Below are 15168 nucleotides of genomic sequence, written 5' to 3'. Positions count from 1 at the left end.
AAAAAGTGGAGAAAAGCTGACCCAACATCGGCTGCAGCACCCCTTCCAGTGTGCAAGCCAACCACAGGGATAAAAGTATGGAATTGTTGTCTTTTTTATTACTGTTTTACTTCATTGTTGTATTTCATCTTTTTATTACTGTGTTTTATGTCCTTAATGTGTTTTGTGTACAGTGTGAGTGACTTAGGTGTTAATTTAGGTACAATTTAGGTGCAGTATAAATTCTACTTGCACCAAAACTTGACTTATGTTCTTGTAGGAAATGAACTCGTACGGAGATTGAGGACTTCCTTTTATCTCGATTTACAATTGGATCCTATGTGCCCTAGACAATAGCTAGCATGCAGAAATACACTCCTGATTAACATTTTGAAGATTCGCTGAGAAACTGCATGAATTTAGATCTTGCACGTTTGGATTTTAAGGAGGTTCAAAATGTAAGAAGAAGAAATGGGAGTGAGACAAAAATGTTTGCGTTGAAAACTGAAACTGAAATAAACTGCTCATCATCTGATCAAAATTTTATGGCCATGTCTCTACAGGAAGCCAATCGAATCCGCCGACGCAGGGCCGGTGACATTTTTTTGGATCTACCACTTGACTTTTTTGTTCTATAACCCTCAGGATCTTTCCAGAAGTTTCAAATGACTGTCTTACTGCGTCCAACCTCGGCAGCGACAGCGCGCTGCTAGAAGCCTTGCTTATGCAGCTAAACAATCCAACCGCATTCAAAGAGAGAAAGCTTTCTTGCCTTTGCCATCAAAAGATCATGACAGGCTCATGACAGAAAATGACAACGAATCTACATTTTTGCCAAGATTTTGGCTTTTAAAGGCTGTGGTTTTAAACTTTTGATCAGCTGATGATCAGCCTATTTCAGTTTAATGATTGTTTGCAATAAATTGCTAACTCAAAAATTGTTTTGTCTCATTTCTTCTTTTTGCTTTTTGAAGCTCTACTTACTGTAGAACTTCCTTAATATCCAACAGTGCAAAATGTAAATTCTTGCAATTTTTCATCTGGTCTTAACATTTTGATAGGAGTGTATGTGGAAAAAAATCAGTATATTAATTCCGTCCAGTGTATAATGTGGTAGCATGAAAATATTTGATTAATATTGTTGTAGATGGAATTCTCAACAACCTACTAAATGTCAAAGGACCACTTTAGAAAATTAATTCAGCCAATTTCACCTCACCCTTACGTGTTTGTCAATCTCCAGTTATGAGAAGGAAAGAAGACTCACACACCAGATTAAGTTGAAGAATTGTATTGAGAATAAATCAGGCAGAATATCTTTCGCAAATCAGAGCCCTGGACTATTTCTCTTCCCATGGACGCCTTCCGCCTCACCTCTGAAGGAAAAGAAACAGGTCCCAATCAATGGTTCCCTCTGCTTTTTATAATTGTTTTGCTCAGACCATTGGCGCCAGTCCCTCCAAAGATAACTTTCTCCCGGATTCTTTGACGAAGTTGTGTGACCCCAGCAGGTGATAGTCGCTGAGTTGTTGACACTTAGCTAGCATAAACAAGACATACTTTTTCCCGGTCTATCTCAAGGCTTCTGAATTGTTTGTGCCCTTATCTGGCTGCTGGTCCCGACTGACCTTCACAATGTGTGAGCACTTCACTATTTCTATTTAACCTTTGACACACTTAAACAGTTGTTCATCTAATCAGCTAATTATTTAATAAAGCGTTATTTCTATAAACTACTTGTAATCACTCACTAACTTAATCATAAAATAGTTATATTTGTACTGTACTTATATTAACGCACTCAGTTAATAATTCAATCAATAAACATCAATGCAGTTATTCTAAAATCTACTTGTAATAATTACTTGATAAAATCACTCAGTAAATCAATTTTTGCCTACAATATGTTGTATTCCTTCATGAGACAGACAACCATTCACACTCACGTTCACATTGTGACTGAGTGAGGACTAAGTCAGGCGAGTCACCCACTAGTCACCGGAGTTTCCTTCAAGTGCATTGGCAGGATTTAAAATAGACAATTACAGGAAGTCAAGTTGTCATGGTGGTGACAGTTAACGCATATCGTACATCCTCCATTCTCCATGCGTCACATTCCAGTTGTGCATCATTTCTTGAATTTTCCTCCACAATGAAGGTCATAATTATCTCTGATGAGGTTTTATTGCTGTCAGTGTGTTGACAGGAATGTGGCCGACATTAAATTATTTCACCATTCCTGTTCACGTGGGAGCTGTTTATTTTCTAACAAGGCAGAGTGAGCCTGCCATGACACTGTGACGCATTTGTGAATATGTGAATATTCTTTAATCATCCAAGTCATATATGGATGACTGTTAACGAGGTGATTCCACCCAAACGACTGTCGCTGGCTGGCAGAGCCCCCACTCTATCATGACTATAGTATATACGACTGACATGTTCCACCACAAAAGAGCGAAACCGACCTTGTCTGGACATACCGCTACCTTTAGGTCAAACTAGAGTAATGCTATCTAGTCAGACTAGAGCTGTCCCACCTAGTCGCTGCGCATGATCTGATGACGTCTGCTCAGATGAAAGGGGAAACATCTCCTAAGACAACCTGAACAGTCCTGTAGCGATTGAGCAATGCCCTGAGAATTTGACTTCAACACGCTTCCTTCTGTGTTTTTTGAGCACCCTCTGGTTTATCCTCATCATTCAAAAAAATAAAAAAGTGTCATCGAACATCACTCAAACGTTCTGAAGTGAAACCAGTCTGGCAAGAAGCAGTTGCGGTACTGGAATGATGTCACATGCCATAATTGCAATTATTAAAGTGAGAGGCTGAACTCCCTTCTCCAGTTGACTTCATCCTCGTCCTGAAGGTAAGTCCCCCCGCTCTGTCTCTTCCCTGCGCGCTAGAAAGTCAAATGTAGGCAAGATGACATATCTCGAAGAAAGGAGGAGAGAAAAGGAGAAGAAGATGTAAAACATGACAACATTATGTATACTAGCCTCAGGTGGAGGAGTTCAAGTACCTCGGGATCTTGTTCATGAGTGAGAGAAGGCTGGATAATAATAATTACTTGTAGGGAAAAGGGTGCATTTGGGGAAAAATTTGAATTTTGGATAACCCCCAAATTTAAATCAGTTCTTTCATATCCCATTTCCGACAATTCCTGAAAATTTCAACCAAATCCATTCAGAACTTTTCAAGTTATTTTGAACCCAGACAGACAAATAGACAAACACTGGCAAAAACATAACCTCCGCTCTGATCGTTTCCTTTTTTGTCACATTAGTGACAAAAAAGGAAATCAATGATATCGTCAATAAATGTAAAGCAAAAACATCAACTGATTGTAATGGATTTTAAATGGAAACAATAAAAAGGGTTATGAATGAGATCGTAGAACCGCTGACGTACATCAGTAATTTATCATTCCAGACTGGTAAATTTCCTAACAAAATGAAAATAGCTAAAATAGTTCCAATTTTCAAAAACAGAGAAAAACATCAATTTACAAACTACCGACCAGTTTCGTTATTACCACAATTTTCTAAAATTATCGAGAAGCTATTCAATAACAGGTTGAGTCACTTGCGGATAGCCAATACGGATATAGAGCTAACATTTCGACCTCCATGGCACTGATCGAAATTGCTGAGGAAATTACCAACGCTATAGACCACAGAACGTGTGCAGCTGCAGTATTTATGGATGTGACAAAAGCTTTTGATACAATTAATCACGACATCCTAATTACAAAATTAGAAAAGTACGGAATCAGAGGGTTAGTTTTGAATTGGGTCAAGAGATACCTAGGTAACAGCAACATGTGAAGCTATGAGAATACACATCTGCAAGTTTAAATATTACTTGCGGAGTACCCCAAGGGTCAATACTGAGACCAAAACTCTTCAACTTGTATATTAATGATATCTGTAAAGTGACGAAAGACTTAAAGTTAGTGTTATTTGAGGATGATACTACTGCTTTTGGTTCTGGGAAAAGCACACGAGAGTTCAATGAAAGAAAAACTCACAATGGTCACAGAAATAACTTGAATCTGAAAAAAGTAATAATAAATAAATAATTCTATGAAATTTAACCAATGAACGTCAGACACTGCTTTTCAACCATGCTTCAACAGAATTATTGAAAAATAATAATTATTAATAATTATTGCAATAATTATTGAAAATAATAAACTCATGAAACAGGCCTGGACAAAAATGATGGTACCGCATAACTTATTATTTTGTTGCACAACCTTTTGAGGCAATCACTGCAATCAAACGATTCCTGTAACTGTCAATGAGACTTTTGCACCTCTCAGTAGGTATTTTGGTCCACTCCTCAAGAGCAAACTGCTCCAGTTGTCTCAGGTTTGAAGGGTGCCTTTTCCAGACAGCATGTTTCAGCTCCTTCCAAAAATGCTCAATAGGATTAAGGTCAGGGCTCATAGAAGGCCACTTTAGAATAGAATTTACCTTATCACTTTTCTATGTATTAAAAAGATCGCGTATGAAATACAGGAAGTGAATGAATGTACAGCAACAGATGTGAAAAGGATGGGGGGTAGGATTTAATAAGCTTTGCTTCTTCCTACTCCTTTTGGACATTTGGAACTGTGAATTGTATGATGTGATGTATTCCACTGTAACTCGTATGCATGTTCAAATAAAATTCAACCATTACCACCTTGTTTCCAATATTTCATCTAGCTTAGATTTTACTGCTGTGTGTGGAAGGTGTCAAAGCTGATGGAGTTTTTTTTTTATTTAATTTGAGCATGTGAAAGATGATTTTGGAACAAATCGTAATAATAGTAATAGTACTAATTTTTTAAAATATTAGTCCAAGTTGAAAGGCAGCTTTTGTTCATGCTAGGGTAAATTAACGGTACTTAATTAGTCACATGTACAAAGTACCGCCAAATGTGTTCTCTGCTCATGTTTAGGTCTAGTTTCAATGAAGATGACTAGTTGTTAAGTGTTAAAAGTGGTCAAAGACAGAATTGAACCAGAGACCTTCATGCTACGAGACGCTCAGAGAAGCCAACCAGCATATACTGCATGAAATGATGACAGCAATTCTCTGAGCCATCACTTAAAGGCCACAGTATATGCGAACGATGGGTTCTTCCATGACAGCTACATTTCTTTTCATGTTCCACGTCTTTTGACGTTGCTCCTACACTGACAACAAGTGTCTTGAAGACTCCAACATGTCTCGTGTGTCTTTCAGGTCTCCGCCAGCTGATTGCTCGTCTGCAACATGCTCCTCATCCTGGTCGTCACAGCTGCAGCCAGCCTGCTGCCAGGTAACCACGCCCACTCCACACATGAGGACACTGAGACAAAGCTTGTAGAGGACAGAGGACAAATCACAGAGCGAGGTGAAGGCAGCAGATAGAGAATCCCATCCAGGGGCTATCCCTACTGTCTTTAGGGATCTTGGCAGACAACTAACTGGACTGGTGGCCATAGTCAGTTGCAAGGAGAGGCTTTGGGGAAGTGAATGGCATGGAAAGCACTAGGAGGCAACACGCGAGAGCAGGCTAATCAGGCAGGAAAGGGCGAAGCTGATCAACAGCTTGTTCATGTTGACTTGAACTTGTCTCCTTGTGCAGGTGTGACGGCTCAATACACTAATGAAGTGGACATCACCACGTGTCCTATTAAGTTCTATGGAAAGAATTACACCACACTATCTGTGAGTAGACTTTGTGTTGCCATAGTCGCACGATGATGCCGTTCACCAAACACTTGAGACTAGAATAAGGCATCTCTTCACATTAATCCTTTTTCAGCCCTGTGCATCAGTTCTTTGTTCCTTTCTCCTGATGTAAACAGGTAAACATCACTGATGGACGAGCCGCACTCTGCTTCAACGGCCAGTACGTCAGTGGAAGCCCAAACGACTGCTTAATGATTTATCGAGAACATGCAAATCAAGGTAGCAAGGAAATAGAACAAAATAGCTCAACAAATCTATGGTCGCTGTATCTGACGAATCTGGAAGGTTTTATGGGGATATCAACGTGCGCCACAAGAGTGCTCGTGCGCAATGACAGCAATGCTGACCTGGTAAGCACACTGACAACAAAACTATGTTTATTTTAAGCAACGCCTGGGGGGGAGTGGTGGGGGTTGAATGGTATCGAATTGGTTGAGAAGTGTGAGGGATATGGAATTTCAATTAAAACAAAAACTGTCAATTCAAATTGTGGACTAGGCATTATTTAGAAAGAATTCTGTTATTTGTTGTTATTTTAAATACATACTGTATGTTCCACTTCGGCATGTTATATTGTGTGGTTTAAAAATGACTATTGATTGAAAAGAGAAAAAAAGTCAATCAAGTTATTTCAAAATAAAACATTTTAGAGCTGTAATTACTGGAGTAATTACAGCTACGTTACAGTAATTACAGTAATTACAGTAGTAACATACACAACTTACACAAAGTTAGGGATATTCAGTTTTTGGGTGAAATTTCAGGTTGAACTTTTAGAACCTTTAGAGCACTGGTCACCAACCTTTTTACATATACATATATGTATGTATACAATATTTGTTTGTTTGTTTGTTTCAACATTTCAGATTTTTCTCATTGTGCCTTTTGCTGTATTTTTACCTTGCTGTTTATTTACATTTTATTTTGTTTCTGCAGTGATGCAACGACAAATGGGCTTCATATGGCCACTGAGCTGCACTTTGGGCACCCTTATACCCCTATTTTTGTGGCTCTTGGTCGGGTTGGGCTTGTGGCGTCAGCTTCATGAGCAAACCACAACTATTTGGCTTGTTGACTCAGTGTAGCGGACGAGCGATGCAGATTGAGGAGAGAAGGGCTGGTCAGCCCTTAATGAGCGGAGGCGGCAGCATGGCTCAAAGATGCAGGGTGCATGTCTATGGCGTTACAGTATATTTGTAACTTAACTTTGAGGTTGCAAAAGCAGACTTTGAGACCTATTAAGGTGCAATAATTACTGTTGTGTGCACAAGCACATCGCTGCAGCGCTCTGTCACTCCCTCCCTCTCTCGCTCGACCTTTTTGCTATCATGGGGGGGCGAGTCGGTGTACGAGGCGAGCTGGTGTACTAGTGTACCTACGGCCGGGTTTTGGGGACTGGGCTCCTTGCTGGGGCTCGCGGGTTGCTGCCTTGATAGCGGCGAGGCATACGTGCGTGTTCAGTGGACAAAATGTCCCCAACGTTTTGTGAGTTGTGTGCGTGTCAATGCTCTTCAGCATTCTTCAGCATACAAGCAAAAAAATCTATTCAGAAAACCATACAAAAATCCCAAAAGCATGTGGTAAATAAAGAGTCATCATTAGCCATTATTTAAAAAGGTAACAACATAATTCCAGAGTGAACTACAAACATCTGGAGCAACAGAGCTGTCCATGAAGCACAACTTCACCTTTCAGCAAGACGATGAACCGATGCAAATATTCATGTCAACAAGGGGTTTGGAATGGCCCAGTTAGAGCACAGTCCTGGACGGGGTGACCCAAAATGGGCCATGCACTCCCAATTCTGTAGCTTTGTTGAGAAATATTAATATTGTTAACAATACACAGTCTAACAATTTCATTTTAGATCCAGGTCGAGTTCCGCCATTTTGGAAATCAGCAAGCTGTACGTCTGACCTTGAGAGAGACAGGGAGCCCGGTAAGGACATCAACATACAGTATACACTACAAGAATGACAGTATTTAGCTGGTTCTGCAACAAAAGTATGTTAACTTGGCCACGGCAGAGCGATCATGCCATTGCCATGGTCAACGGAGAGGAAATAGACCGTTGGAACATCACAGATCCAAGTCCAAACTACAGAGACTTGAGTGGCTGCAGATACGAAGGTACTTGAGATGATCTGTGCTCTTTGGCTGAATGACAACATGTAGTAGCCTATTTTCTGTGACTCATGGACCTAACTCACTGTTGTGTGTTGATTCCAGATGAGTTTTACGCCAGGGACACCATGACTTGTGACTCACAAGGCACCTTCATTAATTGTAACGCAACAGCACACCTTGACGCCATCCCTCAAATAAATGACTAGTACATATTTTTTTCTTAGCTTTTTATATTGCATATGCCTTCACTTTGTGTTGCTTTGTTGACAATGCCCTTCCCACCCATCTCTCTGTCAGCTGTGTGCAAGGTGCCATCTGCACTGTGACGGGTTCCACCATCATTGATTACTCTCAAAACTCCTCCTCAGTGGACGATCGCTGTGCCTACACTTTGTACTCCAATTCAAGTGTCCACATAGTGACCGTTTTCAAGGAACGTCGTCGTAGCGACATCATGTTTTTGGACCGTGTCTTCATCGAGCTGCTGGACTATGATCTTGTCATTCAACTGGGACCAGGTGTGAAAGTTTTGGTAAGTTGCCTTCACCAGAAGATGACTGGTCATAAAAGACTGAACATGTTGAAGCTCTTGTTTCTTCTCCATGAACAGAAGATATTGAGTATCTTTGATCCAGTGTTTGTGATGCAGGTGAACAACACCTATGTGGACATCAACAGTGTGTCTGAAGAAGGGTTGGACCTCCACCAGGACCAGACTGGAGTCACAGTCACCATATATCAGTCCAACTACAGCATTACTGTCTTCTTTAATGGAGACACTGCTCAGATCCTCCTAACACATCCATGGATGTTGGCAAGTGAGTTTCTCCTCCTCTTTACCTTTGGGTTTCCAAACTTCTTCCAACCAAGGGTGACCTTTCACTTTTCTCTTTGGTGACTTCCAGTAAAGAGCAGATTATTATAGTGATGAACAACATGACTTGTTGAGCAAGCTCTGAATATCAAGTTGATATTCAAAATACCCTTCCCTGTCCGCTAAATTCAGGTCTCGGTCGATTGATGTGACAGAAAGGTATTAAATTGTTTCTCTTCTAATGGGTTTTGCTACTGACATTAATAAACTTTACAGACAACAGACTTTACAGACAATGGGCCTCATTCACGAAACGTTCTTACGCACAAATGTGTTCTTAAAGCCTTCTTACGAAGATTTTTGGCAGTCACGAAACGTGTTCTTAACTCACAGTTCTTAGATCTAAGAACAAATTCTACGAACGCTCAGGAGGACTCTTACGCACAAACAAAGCGTGCACTTTCAATGCGCAATCGCCCTCATGATGGATTTTGCTACCTGATTTGCTAATAAAATATCCCAACAATTATTTATCATCAAAACAACAAAAATATACTCTATCGATAAATATATATTCAAATCCCAATTCATAAAAAAAAAAAGTACCTGGCTGGACGTGCGCTGCGCAGAGAGAGAATGTATAGGGACCATGTAGATTTATTTGCTGAAAGCCACGAATATTTGATGTCCCGCTTCAGGCTTCAGGCTTCCCTCTCTGTTCTTGCAGGTGTGCAGGATCATCAGAATAACATCGCAATGAAACGTGGTGTGCCTATTGCGCATGGAGCACCCCCAGCCACCCCCAGCCACGTCTTGAGCCAGAGCACGGGGCTGCTGTATTAATTAGGCAGCGTCTAATCAAATGTAACCACAGAAAAAATAAATTTTCACACACAAACTATGTATTTTGACTTTATTTTTCCATCATGATTGTGTAAATATTTTCTAGAGTTTCCGAAATGATTTGGTTTCTGATTGATGGCCCACCTCCCGTTTCCTCCAGATCCCTCCGGTGCAGTCTAATCTTTTTTTTGGAGTTTATTTTAAGTCAAAACACTTCTTTTTAACCTCTGCGGTGGCGCGTTTCTCCGTGGAAACGGCATTTATGTTGCCTGCAATGGTGCTCCATGCCGACTCTTGGCCTGATGACCGGTGGATACACGTGAAAATAAGGTGGTCTTGTGTTCGCTCACTCCTTGTAAAAGCACCTCTATTTCAGTAGAATTGAAGTTTTTCTTCTGTTTGTTGTCCAGCTGCTTCTCAGTCTTGCCCTTGCGCGTTGCCATCTCCGCCTCCAGCTGCCTGTTGCGCACGACACATTTTTTACCTTATATAGGAAATAATAGGCTGTGACCTATGCAAATTAGGCCTTACATACACGTGCATCGCAGTTGGCATTCATCAACCTAAGAACACCGGTTATCCCTACTTAAGAACGTGTCGTGAATGTGGTGCAGTTTCCAACCCACACCTTCTTAAGTACAGTTCTTAAGAAGACTTTTAAGAAGATGTTCGTGAATGAGGCGCAATGAATCCAGAGTGTTCTCTTTTCAGGGTCAACTGAAGCTGAAAGAGGCATAACTGAACACTCAGACGGTCTGTGCTTCAACTCCAGCGTGACTTTAAGTGACGCAAAGTCATCTGATTTCAGCTACGATGGGTGAGACCTCGTCACTACTTCAACATCTTGCAACTACTTTGCTTGCATCTATTAACCACGCTCTGCTGTTTGTCGCCCCGTAGCTGTGAGATGCAGTACAGCGAGCCAGCTGATGAGTCCATCAACTGCACCACAGTAACTCAACAGTGAGAAGAAACACTTCACAACACAAACAAGCTCCTCTTTGGTCTTGGACTCTAAGCTTCCATCTCCACTACAGATGTCACTTCCTGAACGAATCCTACTTTGATGACTGTCACGCCGTCATCGACCCAGAGCCATATATTGCCGCCTGCAACTACACGCTATGTCATTATCCAGATGTGGATGGTCTCAGGTGTGAATTTTTGGAGGCCTATGCTCACGCATGCAGCCTGAAGCAGAACCACACAGTGGACGACTGGAGGGTAGAGGCCAACTGCCGTAAGACCTACTGTCTTGTAACAAGTCCTGCAAGTGAAATCACAGCAGAAGGACTCAGCGCCACCATATGCTGTCCTTGGCCACAATGGTTACGACAATAAGCATGTTTTTAAGGTGTGATGGTGCTGATGTTGTTTGTGTTCCAGCTGCCCCTCAGGCCTTCTGTAATGACACACACTGTGTTGATCACGAGTTCTGTGCTGACGGCATCAACGGTCAAATCATGTGCTTCTGTCGGGCCATTTTTGCCTCCGACTTCAGGTCCAACAACACTTTAGGTAAGAGCTGGGTGGTTTGTCCCACATGGACCAACAGGTGACAAAAAAAGGTGTCCTGACCTTCAGGCGATCCGGTGGTCTGCATGGACGGCACTGTTTCACTCACTCTGGTCGGTTGTCTCCTGGAGGAAAAAGGTATCCGATACACGGACCTGCACCTCAACGACGACTCTTGCAGAGGTCATAGGGACATGGACCATATGGTGACCTTCAGACTTGATGAAGTCAACGGTTGTGGGACGGTGGTCACGGTGGGTGTTTTTCTTGTCCTGACACTTGTAGTGTTTGAAATCCATGCGATGAATTCTTGAATGTCGACCTCGCAGGCCAACGACAGCGTGGTTCTGTACAAGAACACCATCACTGGATTAAACACCTCTGAAAATGTTGCCAACTTTGACGAATTCCACTTGAACTTTTCCTGCTATCATAACCAGCCGGATGTCCAGAGTATAAGCTTCAGAATCAAAGACAAGTGAGTTTGACATTTTTGACCACAGTCGACCGCTGAAAACCAAAACGTTAAAATGTGCGTGTTTGTGCAGCTCTGTCTTCCAGCAGCTTGTATCTGGATCTTGGAATTACACACTGAAGATGAGAGCGTACGTGGACGCCCAACACAGACAACCTATGACGTCAGACACAGAAATTCAGTTGAACCAGAGGGTGTGGCTGAGGCTGATGTCCGAAGGCCTGGACGAGAACCTGGTTTCCTTGGTGACCAACTCCTGCTGGGCCACTAACGGCTCATCTCCCTATGAAGGTCTGAGATATGACCTGATCTCTAACGGGTGAGACACAATGTCTGTGGCCATTTCTCAATGACATTTAACTTTCAGAACTCTAAGACTCAAGCAGGTCAGAGGATCAAAGCTGTAACTTGTATTTTCCTGTCTCTGGGAAGTTGTGCGAGCCCTGTGGAGCCTTCAGTGAACGTGATGGACAATGGAGTCGGAGTGTCCAACGGCTTTTCCTTCAATATGTTCCACTTCACTGGAGGCCGATATGAAGTCTACCTGCACTGCAACCTCGAACTGTGTCCCAACCAGAGTGGAGACTGCCAGCCGGTATGCTGCTTGATCACATGATACTGAGCCCTTTTCAGAAGCACAAGACCTCAGTCCTTATCCTAACCATTCTTTACAAAGTAGGACTCAATTTGTGATCCTAAAGTCCCAATGAAGACCCTTACTTTAAGATAAGCCTTCATAACGCTTGACCACAATCCCATCACATTACCCAATCCAAGAACCCAACTGCTCTCATTCAATCCTACCATATTCCTGAAGTTAAAACACCCTCCATGTTGTCTAAAACCTCACCCACACATGCTTACCTATCCCAACACTTTGTCTCAGAGCTGTGGTGGTCTTGCTAAGAGAAGAAGACGCAGGTCTGCCAGGTCCGAATATGTTGATGAAAGCCCTGCCCTCATCAGCATGTCCTGGACCAGTTAGGTAAGACACACCACTGCTGCTGGCACGTGACCAATGATGTCTGCTCATCTCATCATCATCTGCTTGTCTTCTCAGGGTGTTTTCATTGTGACTCAATGTGTGTGGACCCTCAAAATCATTCCAGACTGTCTTTTAGAAGCTGATTTAGCTTTCCTAAGAAGCCATGAGTGATCATTGTACAATTTTCACTGGAAGCGTTGGACAAGTTCAGAGTTTGGAAGGCTGTCCAATAGCTACTGTATTATTGTACTATATTATTCTTGTGTTTTACGGAATTGCCTCGAAAAATGTATTAATCAATAAAAAGAGGCTAACCACTCTTATAGGCATCCATAATTAATCCAAATAAAGATCACTTCCTGTTGCCTTAGTGGCATGGTGTTGTCACTCTTCATTCCTCCACTATTCATTACTCCCCCCATAACTACATGAAATGGTTTGGTCCACTACTACTGTAGGAGCCTAAATACTCAAAGTTAATATCTGGATCAAAGGTGATTTATGTTTATTCAGTTAAAAAGGGACTATTTACATTATTTACAAAGTGTAATGTTGAAAGTACAGTAAGTTAGAGGTTAACCATTTGCACTTAATATGTGTGTGTGTGTCTGTGGATAATTTTACTGTTGCATCTAGTATTAGAATACTGAAGGCAACGTTGTGGTTTTTGATATATGTACATATTTAATTGCTTTGATCTGGAAGGAGCTGTGTGGTGATGTAACCTGGAAGTAGTTCTGTTAGGCATAGTGGAGTGGAGCCACAAGACCTCTCTCCTTTGCTCTCTCTTGCTATATGTCTCTCCTTTTATATCTTTACACACTCTTGTTTTGTATTTTTGTCATATTGGAATATCGTTTGAATTTAGAAAGTACAGTGAACAAAATGGAGAGGAGTTTCTGGAGTGTTTTTCTTGCTGCTGCAAGCAGAGGAGGACAAGGGAAGAATTGGAGCGTCAAACTAAAGCTTCACAACTATGAATCGACAACTACCTTCACCGTGCTTCGCAGCCGCAGATTGTTGGCTGTCAGTTCGCACTCGGCATGGTGGCAGAGTAGAGTCAAACAATGCTGCCATAGTGCCTAGAAAAATAAAGTCTGAGAGTCAAAAAAAGGAAGGAGAGAAAGGTGAGAGAAGAGAAGCCAACAAAAAGGGTGTCAATATGTGACCTGTTTTTTTGTAGCCTAGGAAGACTGTAGCTGTGTCCCATTTCGGGGTCTGCATCCTTCAAGTGCGTATTTGTAGGGCGCATAATGTCATTGCGGTGCGCGAAGGCTGTCCCAATTCAAAAAAGTTCCAAGGGTCCTTAAAATGTGTCCTCCTTCCCACAATCCTTTGCGCGGCCAGATCCTTTACGCTGTGACTAAAAGCATCAATGTCCTGACTTTGTTGAATGAGTTGCTGTTCGAATGAGGTGAATCAGTTGAGAAATGTGGAAGTAGTGGTAGGTAAAAGCAGTTTTACGGAAAAGCGTGAATTTTGGGAAAATTGTGATTTTTTTTTTCTGTATAAACAAAGGTAGCCTGAATGTCCTGAATGTAAGACTGATGTTGGAATGGCTTGAATCGATTGAGTAATGTGGCAATAGTAGCAGGTAATAATAATTAGTTGTAGGGAAAAGGGTGAATTTTGGGAAAATTTTGCATTTTGGATTTTGGATCACCACCAAAATTTAATCAGTTCTTCCATGTCCCATTTCCAACAATTCCTGAAAATTTCATCCAAAAGATGTCAGCTTCCTCCTTGGGAGTTCCCACCTTGTCCAGGCTCCCTGACATCCCAACTCCACCGCTATTCCTTAGATTTCTTATTTCAATCTGGACCATAGAGCTCCTCTCTCTTGGATTGGCTTTTCCCCACTTTTGGAAGTGGGTCATCCCCAGACCTTGCCTGCCTACACAGGGTGTGCCAATGATGTCTTTGAGTTTGAGATTTTCTCCCGCTTGGGTCAGTGCTGTAGAGACCTCCCACTTCTGTCCTGAAATGGTCTTTCCTGGATGACCCTGTTGTCATTTGAGTCCGTAATCCGTAATGGTCATGGTGACCCTACACTTTGTCACTCTGAATTCCTCAATGACTGATGACAAAGGTAGTTGTAGTTGCCCTGCATGATCTGATGTACAGTCAGATGAATGTGAAGCTTGGAGGGAGTCCAAGCCACCTCCTAAGGTGCTTGTTGATCTTCCCCTTCCAATCCTTCCACTGATGTTCATGGGACTTTGTACACTGTCATCAGCCACATCAGTCTGGCATTTACATCTTTTCTGGCATTGTCCACACTCCAAAAAGCTGTGGAAGGACTTCAGCAGATACATTATTGATCACATCTTCAAGGGCTTTGTTTTGTCGTGGGAAAATTTTGTTTTTTGCTTTTATTGGAGTTCCAAGAAAGAAGAAAAGGATTTTTGTTCCCCTTATAAATCTTATTGATTATTTTGGTGACATTTTTCATCCACAAATGCAAATGTAGTAGTAAAATTATTTTCCTCAAATATGTTGAACAATTTATTCAATTTATAAGCAAATCTGACAAAAAGGCTCTCAAAACTTTAATAACTTGAACCTGATCTGATGATCTGATTGACATATTTTTATTTGATGTAACCCCTGGCTATGTTTCTGTTTTTTGTATATATTTTGTATATTTTGTTTGTTATTAATAAATATTGTTAATAAATGTAAAAAAAAAAAAAAAAAAAAAA

At 41.5% G+C, this 15168-nt stretch overlaps 1 protein-coding gene across 1 annotated transcript; it reads left to right on the top strand.

The window, feature by feature from the left end:
- Positions 1–5215: 5215 nt before the first annotated feature.
- LOC129187444 (alpha-tectorin-like) lies at positions 5216–12654 on the top strand. Its single transcript, XM_054786738.1, has 18 exons — positions 5216–5291; positions 5601–5683; positions 5824–6057; positions 7575–7646; positions 7735–7837; positions 7937–8039; positions 8132–8366; positions 8484–8652; positions 10203–10308; positions 10392–10454; positions 10529–10731; positions 10878–11009; positions 11076–11260; positions 11336–11484; positions 11555–11800; positions 11914–12076; positions 12368–12466; positions 12542–12654. Exons 1-17 carry the CDS (start codon positions 5246–5248, stop codon positions 12464–12466), a joined length of 2391 nt encoding a protein of 796 aa, XP_054642713.1. The 5' UTR covers positions 5216–5245; the 3' UTR covers positions 12542–12654.
- The last annotated feature ends 2514 nt before the right edge of the window (positions 12655–15168 follow it).

Source organism: Dunckerocampus dactyliophorus, chromosome 9 (assembly GCF_027744805.1).
Source record: "Dunckerocampus dactyliophorus isolate RoL2022-P2 chromosome 9, RoL_Ddac_1.1, whole genome shotgun sequence".
NCBI classification, from domain to species: domain Eukaryota; kingdom Metazoa; phylum Chordata; class Actinopteri; order Syngnathiformes; family Syngnathidae; genus Dunckerocampus; species Dunckerocampus dactyliophorus.
Note: the sequence above shows the minus strand (reverse complement) of the source record. Positions and strands in the feature narration are given on the sequence as shown.